The sequence below is a fragment of the Furipterus horrens genome, unplaced genomic scaffold (genome assembly GCF_987537825.1).
Source record: "Furipterus horrens unplaced genomic scaffold, mFurHor1.1.pri manual_scaffold_3, whole genome shotgun sequence".
NCBI classification, from domain to species: Eukaryota; Metazoa; Chordata; class Mammalia; order Chiroptera; family Furipteridae; genus Furipterus; species Furipterus horrens.
The window spans coordinates 96,600,183-96,613,834 of NW_028327173.1; the positions used below are offsets into that span (position 1 = coordinate 96,600,183).

Here is a 13,652-nt window from a genome sequence, read left to right on the forward strand (position 1 = left end):
GTCCTACCACCTTTCTTTAGAAAAGTTTTTTTAGAGAAATATCCTTTATTTTTCAACTTCCACAGTATCTTTGAACTACTGTTTCCCTCAATATTTTCTAATTATTTTATTTACAGGCCCTGCGATATTATCAATTTTCTTTTTATGGGTCTTCTAGTGCCATCCTTCTTACTAGGACAGGGAAATGTCCAGTGTTCAGTCGTCGTTGTCGGCAGCCGTCCGTCTCGAGAGACGATGGTGTAGCTTCTTAAGAGTCTATCTGCACCGCCGAGAATGGCTGTGCAGTCCGACTCGGGAGTGACACGGTATCTGTCTCCTCCCGTGTTGAATCGACATCTTGCAATGATGCTGGGGTGTCCTCTCCAGTGAAGCTGAAGCTACAGAGCCTGGGCAGGGTGATATGGAGGGTCTGCTGTTGCCCATGCAGCAGACCCCCCCTCTCTTCGCAGCTGAAGGATCCAAGGGAAAGACGGAGTCAATACAGCTTGGCTTCAGGTGCGCCGCAGGAGTTGCCGGTGTTGACTACAACGTCAAACCGCCTTAGGGACTCCGGCTCCGGATTTTCTGTCGGGGTTTTACTCCCTTAGCCTTTCCCCTGAAGAGGTATGCCACAAGGCAGCGGAGTTTTTTGGAATCAGAGTTTTCCTTCTCTGATGTGCCCTGACTGGAAGATCGAACTAGCGACACTTAGCTCGCAGGCCGACGCTCAATCCACTGAGCCAAACCAGCCAGGGTTCAGTCGTCGTCGTCGGCAGCCGTCCGTCTCAAGAGACGTCGTCGTCGTCGTCGGCAGCCATCCGTCTCGAGAGACGATGGTGTAGCTTCTTAAGAGTCTATCTGCACCGCCGAGAATGGCTGTGCAGTCCAACTCGGGAGTGACACGGTATCTGTCTCCTCCCGTGTTGAATCGACATCTTGCGATGACGCTGGGGTGTCCTCTCCAGTGAAGCTGAAGCTACAGAGCCTGGGCAGGGTGATATGGAGGGTCTGCTGTTGCCCATGCAGCAGACCCCCACTCTCTTCGCAGCTGAAGGGTCCAAGGGAAAGACGGAGTCAATACAGCTTGGCTTCAGGTGCGCCGCAGGAGTTGCCGGTGTTGACTACAACGTCAAACCGCCTTAGGGACTCCGGCTCCGGATTTTCTGTCGGGGTTTACTCCCTCAGCCTTTCCCCTGAAGAGGTATGCCGCAAGGCAGCGGAGGTTTTTTGGAGTCAGAGTTTTCCTTCTCTGATGTGCCCTGACTGGAAGATCGAACCAGCGACACTTAGCTCGCAGGCCGACGCTCAATCCACTGAGCCAAACCAGCCAGGGCTAGCCAGGGTTCAGTAGTGTGATAGGAAGTCTCACAGATGCAGGATACACTTGGAATGTCCTCCCTGAGTGTCCCTTCTTTTTAGCGATTTTTTTGAAAATGTTAAATAATTTATATGCAAATTAACTAAAAGCATTTTTTTATTAAATCAAAAGTAAGTTACTAAGATAGTCTAGTAGATTTCAAAGACATTACTTGCTTATAATGAGCTGCCCTAAATGAAAGTTATTTACTCTCCTCTACAATAGGGCTTTTTCATTTACGACTGAGGCAGTCTTCTGTTACTGCATGTAACAAACACTTCAGTCATTTCTCCGTATAGAACGGACAGAGGAGAGGCAAGGTGTGAAACCAAAGACAAGCTTATTTATACAGCTAAGGAGTATTTCTGAAGGGCTGAGGGGACAGAGATTTTCTCATTTTGGTATTTAAGGTATGATTCGTATGTTAGATTGAGCACTCCCCTAGTTACTTAATTTGTGATTTAAGGTGATGATCCTGGCTGTCTTAAGCAGAGTGGTGGAGATAAGGAAGTTTCTGTCTCCTCCTTGGGTCAATTGCTTAGGCACACACACCTGCTGTCCTCCCGGGGTCTGACTTCCCTCTGCTCTTTTCCCTGCTCAATGTGCAGCTGCCACGTGGAAGCCAGATTCAATGGAGGTCAAGCTAGACCCCACCTTACATTGTATTACTTTTTTTTTTTAAGTTGGTTACTTTCAGGTTTATTGACCCGAGCGGTCTTTTCAACATTTTCTTATTGTGTACGCGGGTAGGACCAGACTTTCTGGTCTTATTAGTTCTCTTAACTAGAAGACTTTGAATCCATTTTCTTGGAACCTTTGGGCCTGATTCCAAGCCTCTGGGAAATGAGAAAGAGCCAGAAAGCCAGGTTAGAGGTGACGTTAGTTTTTCCTCACAATCGTGATCTCCAATTCAGTGGCCTTGTAATGTTAGTGCACTACAAAAAAACATAAAAAGCAGACTCCTCAAAAAAGCATTGCAAAAGTTTTCCAGAAATTGTTTATCAAAGCCCACGATGCAGATTTGGAATTCAGGGCTTTCTCCTAACAGTAAGGTCGGGCCATAGTTTCTCCCAGCCTCCTCCCTCGGGTACTTATTAGGATTCCTGGGAGACGCAGAAGGCGAAGGAGAAGACTGGGGGAATAACACGGAGACAAAGAAGCTAGAACGTATTACCACTTCCTTTCTTGAGGCTGCGGACTAACCTCAGCCAGAGGCGGCCGAAGGCAGTGGCAGGCCCCGCCCCACCAGAGCCCCGCCCCGCTCGCGCGGCCGTCGATGGGGGCGGGGCCTGCCGCAGGCGCCGCTGTAGCGTCGCGAGCCTACGCAATGACGCGCCGCCCGCCAGGCTGCTACGCGGGCGCTCGGCTCCCTGGCCCTCTTCGGCACGCCCCCGGCCCGTCCCACCCGACCCGGCGAGTTTCTCAGTCATATTGTGGCGGCTGGCTTTGCGGAGCGCTTTTTCCCTGCATCCTGGACGAGGCGGCTTGCGAGTGGGCACACCCCCACTTCCCTCTCTCCGGCGCCGCTACCTCAGCTCCGCTCGACTTCGCTCCACCCGGCCTGCTGCCGCTCGCCCGCAGGGACATGGCACACGCGCCGGCACGCTGTCCTAGCGCTCAGGGCTCCGGGGACGGCGAGATGGGCAAGCCCAGGAAGGTGGCTCTCATCACTGGCATCACGGGCCAGGTGAGTGCGGAGGTGGGGGCCCGAGCCGGGCCTGCTGCTGTCGGGGCACGTGTGCACTTAGCCGTGCGCTCTGGCTGCCTGCGTTCCAGCAGCCGTCTTCCGGAAGATGTTCGCTGCCCAAGAGGTCGGAGACAAGGTGTGCCTTGTGAGGAGTGTGCTCAGTGCATTGAGAGGTTGTAGTTTTCCCCAAGGGCGTGGGAGCTAGTAATTTGTTTGGGATGTGGTCCTCACACCTGAGCAGGACTGCCCTCTCTCCTGTGCAACTGGAGCTCGTGTTTTTACAAGCCCTCTAGGATGCACTTGGCATTTAGGTTTTTGCTGATCCTAGTGCCCGGGAGGGAAAAACATCGTTTATTAACGAGGGGAAAGGACCGTTTATCTGTGAATATGTGTATGGAATCACATAAGGGCCGCTTACCTGCCAATGCTTGGGAAGCAGGGAAGGAAGTTTCTTGCTGTTTTGGTTCCACCTCATCAGATTTTCAGATAGTATAGGGAAATGACAAAGTAGTGCTGTGGAGTCACAGACCAGGAAATGCTTTTTTTTTTTTTTTTAAAGTATACCTCACAAAAATTTTAAAATTTCACGAACTTCTGAGATTTATGTTCACACATGCTAGGATTCCACGTCCAAAGAAACGAGTTTCCTGACTGAGGTAATCGCAAGAGTAGTCCTGAATATTGGAACCTCACATGCTGGCCGAGAGCGTGGCCAGTTTGTGTCAGTCGTATCTTAAGAGGTGTTGTAACAGGTAGGGGCTAACCACTGTGTCTTAGAAAGCTGTGCTGTTTTTGATTCAGTGGCAATGATATAATTTTGCCCATGTAATTTTGTTAAAAAAATGTGATGGCTGTGCCCCTGGAGATCTGGTAGTAGTTAGTATTACTCTGTAATAATGACAATAATAACTAATACATATTGTGCTTATGTTTTAGTCATTTGACTAATTAACTCATTTAGTTTTCACAACTACTCTCCAAGGGGTATTCCCACTTTACAGATGTAGAAACTGAAGCATGGGAGTTTGATTTGCCTGAAGTACAACTAGGAAGTGTCCAGTTGGGATTCAAATTCTGCTCTCAAAGTTCTCTAGCATTAGAGAGAAGTTGAAATGGGCCATATGTAGCATCAAAAAGGATTAGACAACCTGGCTGCTGTGGCTCAGTGGATTGAGTGTAGGCCTGTAAGCCAAGTGTCGCTGGTTCAATTCCCAGTCAGGGCACATGACTCGGTTGCATGTCAGTTCCCCAGTTGGGGGTGTGAGTGAGAGGCAACCACACAGTGATGTTTCTCTCCCTTTCTCCTTTCTCCTCTCGCTAAAAAAATAAATAAGTAAACGAATAAATAAATAATTAAAAATAAAGATTAGACAATTTTAACCCCTGACTATTAATTTCTGGTTATTCAAGTATCTTACTTTGTTTAAGGTAATTGCAATATCCAGTTGTTTGAAAACTGGTTGGAGAGGTGGGTAGATCAAGGATTTGAGCTTGAGGAAGGGAACCCTTAAATTCAGGCAGGGGCTTACATACTGTCTATCCTTTTCTAATGCTGAGGACTCTTCTGCAGGTGGTTCCCCTTTTTCCAGTTTCTTAGACTGGATCTGAAGCTCAAATATGTACTAAGCTTACATGAGCTCTCTTAAAAGTAAAGTTTCTTTTTCTTTTTTTTAAGTATCGTGAAGAAATTATTTAAGTTATTAATGTAACCATTGGTATGACTTACACCAATTTAAGTAACCAGCAGTATGAATCAATGCAGTTAGAAATGGAACCGTATTTAGAGCTTTGAGCACAGTCTTCTGGTTTAGTGGTTAGAGACTTGCCCCCACCCCAGTTTGTGCTGTAGGCTGCCAGGGGGTAGTCTTAAGCATGTAGTCAGCATGTTACTCCCTGATCAGAGATCTTTGGCTCCCCATATCATTTTCAGGTTTAAATTCCTGCTTATGTTTCAGTTTCCTTTTAACCTCTGTACCAATCCCACATCCTTCCAATGTCTACCCTCTCTGCACTGAACTTTGTAGCTGCCACATAAATCCTCAATGAAGGGATTTACTGCTCTGCTTGCATTTATCTTCTAGGACAGTGAGTCCAACGTGGGTATCAAGGATCTCTGGAGGACTGAAGTTAATATGAGGGGTCTGAAAATCCATACCTTGTTCATTTTAAAAATAATATTGGGTGAGAGCTTACTGAGCTACTCATTCTGCTAAACATTTTATATATCTCCCTAGGAGGCAGGAACAATTTTTATTCTCATTTTACATCTGGCTAAGTAAGGTTAAATATGTTCTCTGACAGTGCACAGCTAATAATGAGTGTCAGAGCTGAGATTTGAACCCAGGAGTTGCTCTAAGCCATTCTGTTTTCCTGCCTCTGTGGTAAGCCACACACATTAAATTACAGCTGTGTGTGTTTGGGGCGGGGGTGGGGGGGGGGAGAGTGGCGCACAAGAGAGTGTGAGCCTGAGATTGCGATAGTTTTGCTCTAAGAAGAGGTCTCAGATTCAAGAAGGTGGGGTAGAAACTGCTGCTCTAGCCCTTCAGGCTATCATGGCAATTGTGCCAAGACAGACTCTTAAATGGGTTGTCTTAAATTCCCACTTGAGAGTGAGTGCAGATAGCCAGCATGCCCTGTCTACTCTGCATCTCTAGTATTTACTGTCATCCCTCATATTCTAGCTTTCTCCCTACTTGTCTATTCTTGATACAGTAGCTATGCATCATTTTCCAAAGTTTTTACCTTAAGTCACCTTAAAGAAAACTGTCTCTGCCTTTGCATTACTGCCTCTAAGCCCTCTGCCATGTCCCCATGTCCTCCTTGTTTAATCATGCTTGTTCTTTACTCACTGATGGTACTCTTGCTCTTCTTTGAATACTGTCACCTTGTACATCATTGGAGTCATTATCTTGTGACCAAATGTTCTCACAAGTCTTATTCCTTTTAACTCTATTAAAAGCATCTGTGAATGCTAATTCTGCTAGCCATTCCAGGAACCTTATATGTATGTAGATATATACAATTCCTGTTGGCTACAGTAATTTACTGTCTTAGTGTTTTGGTTTGTAAACTGCTTTAAGATAAATTCAAGTGGGCTTTCAAAAATTCTGACTGACTTTCCTTTAACAGAACACATCTTTACTGTGTGTCTGCAGTGTGTGCAAGGCTTGTTTCATTGCTGCTGGGAATATGAAGATATGTAAGATGTCTTCTCTGCCCAATAGGATCTCACAGTCTTTGAGGAACTTAAGACAATGCACACGAAAAAAACCAGTATTATAAAAATATAGTAGGTGCCGAATGAATTGTTCGTTCAACTTCTCAGGAGTCTGGGAGAAGTCACTGAATGCTAGAAATAACAGGGACTGTGCTTGGGGTGAACAGCATGTACAGGAATATAGAAAAGGGGGAATTTTAGAGGACATTGAGGAAAAACATGGTAAAAACAAAGGAAATTAAATTATTTATATCCTTTGCTCATTTCCAAAAGAATTTTGAGGTGGCCCCAGTAAAAAAAAAAAAAAAAAAAAATCACTAGACCATTATAAAAAGAATAAAAGAAACAGAATCTACAGTGAAGGCAATAAAAAGATGGAGGTAATACACCAAAACCCAAAGCTGAGGATAGCTGCTGTCAGATGGGCATAAAATTCATTGACTTTCCTGACAGTTAAGACAAAGTGGATAGGTGAATGCAACATTTTATTAGTATTAAACTCTCAGTGAAATAACTGTTAAAAAACAGACTCAGAATAATATGATGCACAATATGTTCCATAATAGTTTTTTAAAGACAGAGTCATCTTCCCAGGACCTTTTTATTACTTCCTAATGGACAATGAAAGCACATTTCTTGGTAGGTAGAGACTTTAGAGAATTAAATAGCTAGTGTTTGTGGGTTTCCCTTTTCTAATATTTATTTCGAACTGGTGTCTGCCAGGAGGGCAGGCAAGTTGGAATTGCAGATTACTTTGTTAGGTGTGTTTAATAGTAAGGTTAATATTAGTGTTTTAAATATGGAAGAATTTGACATGGTGAAGTCCTTCCCACCTGTAGGTGGTAGGCATAGAGTTTCATTAGGAAGTGGTTTAGATCTGGTCAAACATTTAAGCAAGTACCAATGCAAGATTCTGGAGTTCTGCCTTGACGTTTGGAGGACAAAGCATTTATCTTTAAGTAGTTGACTTTTAGCTATGGTCAAGAAAAGTTAACTTGTCTATGGTTGGAAGACAGGTTTTTGGTACGTCTTGCATAGATGGAAAAGATGGACTCTGATTTATTAAGGTCAGATTATTTAAGCCATATTACTTTGTTTCAGAATTTTAATTTTATGGCCTTGTTTTATTTTATTTTTTTAAATTTTCAGTAATTTTACTGGTTTCTTTACAGCTTATTCTAGCTGCCATAAAACAGTCCCTTAGTTACTGATATTTATTGTTTTGCAGAAGACTTGCCTGGAAATTGTAGAAGCCTGTAGAAATGGGAATAAAATGTTATGATGCACTCCTTGTTGGTTGGGTAGTAATGAGGCATTGTCAGGGGAGAATTGGATAGTACATACCTGACAGATAAATCGCAATTTAGGAGAAGAAATGACTTGTTATAATTTCAGATTTATTTAAAGGACTTGAAATATACCCATTTCAGGGGAAGAAAATAACATGTTCAGTTCTGTAAAATATAGTTACTACTGTTGTTGTACTCATATTAAGGATCATCTTCTCATCATGGATTAAGAAAAAGATTCAGAAAAAATTAAGGCTATATAATTAGTTGGTGCTAAAACTTAACCCTCTGATTCTCAGTTCCCAGCTCTTTCCTCAGGTAATCAATTAATAACATGTAAAGACATAAGAAAATTACAATAAAAATCATTTCTACCATGTAACAGTCTTTAATCAAAGTAGGACAGTACTTAAGACATCTTTCTCATTTCCAGTTACGCCAAACCTTTCATCCCACCACTGACGATCCTCTTATATGGCTCCCAGATCTGCTTTGCCCATTCAGTCTGTAAGATTCACAGGATGTCAAATCTTTTGGCCTTCTAGTACTTTTATAGCCTTGTGGTTGATTCCAAATACTATGGAACTTTCTGTCCCTAGATAATAGATCCCCTGTTCAAAAAAAGGCTAAATATTAATACCATCCACATACAACTTTCTTTAATAGAATCAAGAAATCTTTTATTATCTTGTTAACCCAATGAAGAGAATATCTATTCTAGTAAAGGAAAGGCCCCTATTACTTGCCAGGTTTATTTCTACTTGGTAGGGACTACTCTGCCAACCTGACAGCGAAGGTAAATATGGTAACTTGCTCAAAGCTGTGCAGCTCATAAGTAACTGAGCAGTAATACAAACCCAAGTTGGCCTAGAAATCAAACTAATTCTCCTCTTCTTGCTCTAAGACAGTCTTAGCCTTCAGGGAGCTTGCAACATGGGCCCTCCAAAGGATTAACTAAAGATATGATTCAAAAGGCAAAAAATAAAATAAAATAATGTAGTGATTAATATGTGCTTATTTTACTACTATAACCCACCCTTCCACAACTGCAAAAAAAACTTCAATGTTTTGTTTTTCATATTTGATATACAGTGTACTAACCTCTCCTTAGAATTTATTTGTTGATATTAATTACAAACTTAAATTACTGGGATTTACATTTCAAATCTGACTTTGCAATATACTTAACTTCTGTGTTCCTTGGGAATAATAAGAAAATGACCTCTGAGGAGTGCTCTGGTGCTTTAATAAGTTAATAAATGTAAAACCCTTTGAATAGTGCCTGGCTCAATACATGCTAATTATTGTAATCTATCATAACCATCCTCACCATCGTCAACATCTAGCACATCAATGTTACAATGTTACCAGAACATGGTTACTAGAACATCAATGTCATAAGGATGGTCATTTTTGTTTGTTTTGTTCACTGTTACATCCTGAGTGCCTGACACATAGTAGACACTGAAACATTTGTTGACCTTAATTAATTCTGATTACCAGTACTTGTATTACGAAGTAGAGGGTGCCTTGCATCAAAATGTCATTCCTTGGGAGAAAAATTAATTAGGCATGGAATAAAGTTGCTACCTGGAAATTTAGGAGAGGTATGAAATGAAGAACTGCTAGTAGCCCAAATGCAATGCTTACTGCAAGACAAAAGAGGGGAGGCTACTCTCAAGTCAGGGAAGCATCTCCTCAGATCAAACTAATCCACCAGAAGGAAAACTCAAGTCAATAGTATTTGCTAAGTGCAATTTGCAGACCAAAAGACTTAAAGGTTTTGAGAGGCTTCTTTATTTGTAACAGAGGTACAAGAATCTAGAACAGGGGACTTCTGAGTCTCCTAAAGAAAATCTAATCTGGGCCATAAGAGCAAGAGCTAACCCCATCCTACAGAGAGGAAAGTTGCATTAAAGTTTGTTTAGAGTGTAAAGGGCTATGACGTTAGGATTGAACACTAAATTAAAATTGATTATGTGCAAGCAAATCTTATAGTTAAACGGTATAGTCATATAATGTCAGTTTTAAAGGTAAGGCCAATAGAAGAATTAAAAAAAATGAAACCCATGAACTATTTAGTAAATTTTAGTGAAGTGTATAAATTAAGAAGAAATTTAAATATGAGTTGTATTTTGCTAGAATTTGTAAGGTTAGGTGAAAAACTGAGCTGTCTGCCCTTATAAGTTATACCAAATGAAGTGTTCTCGCCACCCCCCCACCCCCAGGAGAGATTTAAAATTACTGTTATTTATTTTTTGATCGAAGTTTTAGAAAATATAAGTATATTGTGAGTTTAGTGTTTAATAGTTGAGGTTTTATTTATTTAGTAAATATTAGCTGAGATTTATTCAGTGTTGAGCTAAGTGCTGGGAATATAGTCACCAGCAAGATGGACAAGATTTTGTCTTCAAGGAGCTGATAGTCTACTGGGAATAAGCAATTTGACAAGTAATTTTATAGCATGTTAAGTGCTATGATAATAACAAATGAGTTACTGAGTCACAAGAAGATTATCTCTTTTAAAAAAATATTTTAGCTCTGGTCAGGTAGCTCAGTTGGTTGGAGCATAATCCCCAAATACCAGGGTTGGGGGTTTGATCCTGACCAGGGCACATGCAAGAATCAACCAATGAATTCATAAATAAGTGGAACAACAAATTGATGTTTCTTTCCTTCTCTCTCCCCCACTCTTTCTCTAAAAATCAATAAATAAAAAAAAAATGCTCTAAAGTAGCATTAATTCAACAGATTTACTGGGCATCACCTACCTTGGAAGTTTCTGGTTATATATGCCCTTGTATTAGAAGGGTTAGTTATGGGGTTTCTTTATAGGAAGCTGAGCTGCCTAAGGACCACCAATGTGCTATTTATTCTTCTTTTGACATAGAAATCTTTTGCATAGTCTTGTATTCAAGATGTTACTATTTTCACTCACTTTTCTGTTTTAAAAGCTGTATTTCTAGCCTTTAACAATTATTCCAATTGGAGGCCTTACCAATTGTTTCTTCAGATATATTTATGTACAGGGAATCACATAGCCCAAGTGAAGAAGGATTTGATGAATTCTCATCTTGTGATGACATTCCCAGTCTACTTCCTAATAGTGAGTGAGTGTTAGCCTGGAGTTAATATTTGTTTTATGGTTTTATAATTCATTTTTGAGCCAGGACAGTCATAAACTGATTAATGATAGGGATAAGTTCTAAGAAATGTCCTTAGTGATTTCCTTGTTCTGCAACTTCACAGAGTGTACTTACACAAACCTAGATGGCACACCTAGGCCATATGGTATATAGCCTGTGTCTCCTAGGTTAACAGGCTGTAGACTGTGCTACTGTACAAAACAACATGAGATTGAATCTAGCACAAGAAAAATGATGCAATCCTAGTATGTATGAGACTGCTGCCAATGTAACATGGCATACTGTTTAGAGCAACATTTTTTTTTTACAAATCCATTTCATGATTTACTTTTTAATAAGTTTAAATCCTTGAAGAGTACAGCATTACATGTACTCTGTGCAGCTGTAAGTAGTCTCTAAGTGTGCTTGGGAAGAATATTCAAATTATTGGTGTGTTGTTTCAACTTTAACTTGGGAATCTGAAACTGAAATAAAGTTTTTGGGAGCTTCTGAATGGTTTCTCCTTTGCTTTGTGAGGTCGGTACCCCTCGAGTACATGGAAGAAAAAAGTATTGAGTGAATTTCTTCAGGATGAATTGAAAGATCTGGGGCAATTGTTTTTCAGGGTATGTGATAATACATAATTGATTTTTCAGAGAGTTTTGCTTTCCTACATTTAAATATTTACCTTAAAAAGGAGACATAGGAGTTGGAAAAAATTGAACTGTTTTTATTTTTTTCAGTTTTTTTAAAGTATATTTTATTGATTATGTTGTTACAGTAGTTCCAGTTTTTTCCCTCTTTGCTCCCCTCTGCCTAGTACCCCACTTCCCTCCAGCAATCCCACCCCCCTTAGAAGATGTCCATAGGTTGTGCATATAAGTTCTTTGGCTTCACCCTTTCCTATATTATTCTTAACTTCCCCTGTCTATTTTGTACCAACTGATTATGCTTCTTAATCCCTGCACCATATCCCCATTTCTCCCTCTCCCCCCTCCCAGCTGATAACCCTCCAAATGATCCCCATACCTGGGATTCTGTTCCTATTCTGGTTTGCTTAGTTGGATTTTGTTTTTATTTTTTAGATTCAGTTGTTGATAGTTGTGTTATCATTTTAGTGTTCATAGTTTTGATCTTCTTTTTCTTAAGTAAACCCCTTTGACATTTCATATAATAATGACTTGGTGATGATGAACTCCTTTAGCTTTACCTTGTCTGGGAAGCACTTCATCTGCCCTTCCATTCTAAATGATAGCCTTGCTGGATAGAGTAGTCCTGGTTGCAAGTTGCCTTTCATCACATTAAATACTTCTTGCCAGTCTCTTCCTGCCTGCAAAGTATCCTCTGAGAAATCAGCTGATAGTCCTATAGGCACCCCCCTGTAGGCAACTCTCTGCTTCTCTCTTGCTGCCCCCAGGACTCTATCTTTATCTTTCACCTCTGGCATCTCAATCATGATGCGTCCTGGTGTGGTCCCTTCTGGGTCCAGCTTGCCCAGGACCCTCTGTGCTTCCCGGACCTGTATGTTCATCTCCTTCACAAAATTAGGGAAGTTTTCCTCATTTTTTTTCAATTCTTGTTTCCTCATTCTGCACTGGTTGACTGTTTTTTTCTTCCTTATGTTCCAAATCATTGGTCTGAACCCTGGTTTCCTTCCCTTCAGCATTGGTTTTATGTGGATTTTCCTTCATTTCACTTAGCATAGCCTTCACTTCTTCTCTTATGCGTTTGCTGTACTCAAGCACATCTGTCAAGCCTGTGAGTATCTTTACCAGCAGTGTTTTGAATTCTGCGTCTGTTAGGTTGGCTATCTCCTTGTCACTTAGTTCTCCCATTGGAACCTTGATTCATTCCCTCTTTTGGACCATATTTCTCTGTCTCCTCGTCTTGACAGGCTCTTGTGTTTGTTTGCCTCTGTGTATTAGGTAGAGCTGTGTCACTCCTGTTATGTTGTGAGGAGTGGAGCCTTAGGGATTTTCAGTACAGGGGGACCTGTTTCTCCACATTGTGGTGCTGTATGTGTGGGAGGGCTCCGAGAGGGAATAATGCTGCTTGCCCAGCACTTGCCCCTTTTTCAGGCACTTCTCCCACTTCCATATGGGACTGGCACCCCTCTAGCTGTTGCCCTGGCCATCATTCCCAGAGTGGGTGGGTCTGTGGATGTTCTAGGACTGTGGGGGCCCTTTAAACAAGTGGACTCTGCTCAAAGAAGGCAGTTTCTGCCTCCACCCCAATCCCCACTGGTTTTCACAGTCAGAAGCAATGAGGCTTGATTTTTCCCATTGCTGGTACCATGAGCTGTGTGGTCTGGTGAGGAGCTGGGAATGCTCCCCAGGTGTTCCTCCTGACTTTAGAACGTGTAACTGTGCTTTCCGCTGGTTTGCTGCTGCCGCTGCCGCTGCTGCTGCTGCTGCCACCACCACACCGCATCCTCTTCACCCGGGCTCCGCCCCTCCTACCTGTCTGGATGAGTATTTCTTCTTTATATCTTTGTTTATTGGACTTCCATGCAGCTTGATTTTCTGGAACTTCTGGTTATTTCTAGTTTTGAGGTAGTTGTATTCTTTCTTTGTTGTGGAGGGAGACGCAACGTGTCTGTCTACGCCTCCATCTTGGCCGAAAGTACGTATTTTCATCTTTACTGATGTTTGAAAATACAAATTTTAAACTGTTTAAGCATAATCCAAAATTTATACTGTTGTCAGATTGTTGTTATGGCTAAGTTTTGATTAAAAGTGTTAAAAACAAGGGAGTGTTTAAAAAGGAATTCATTATTTCTTGACCTGGTAAATAATTGGTAGTCCAGCTGGAAATCTTAGAAGATTATGTATGGCATAATGATTAGCAGAGGGTTTAGGGTTGGGTGTGAGCAACTTGAAATTAGTGTTTAGCTCTTTGAATAGTGCAGATTACTTAACCTTTATGGACTTTGGCTTTTCTTTTCTTTAAAATCTATTGTACATGTCAGGAAATAGATGTAAATATACATATAAAGATA

At 41.6% G+C, this 13,652-nt stretch overlaps 1 protein-coding gene across 2 annotated transcripts in view; it reads left to right on the forward strand.

Annotated features, from left to right (window-relative positions):
* The first annotated feature begins 2,690 nt into the window (after positions 1 to 2,690).
* GMDS (GDP-mannose 4,6-dehydratase) overlaps positions 2,691 to 13,652 on the forward strand; it is a 747,100-nt gene continuing 736,138 nt past the window's right edge. Inside the window, exon 1 of one of the 2 annotated variants that reach the window (XM_090269914.1) lies at positions 2,691 to 3,023. In XM_090269914.1, the coding sequence (XP_090126040.1) occupies positions 2,922 to 3,023 (102 nt within the window). In that variant the 5' untranslated portion in view covers positions 2,691 to 2,921. The remainder of the gene's footprint in view (positions 3,024 to 13,652) is intronic. The other variant, XM_090269913.1, reaches the window with a different exon arrangement.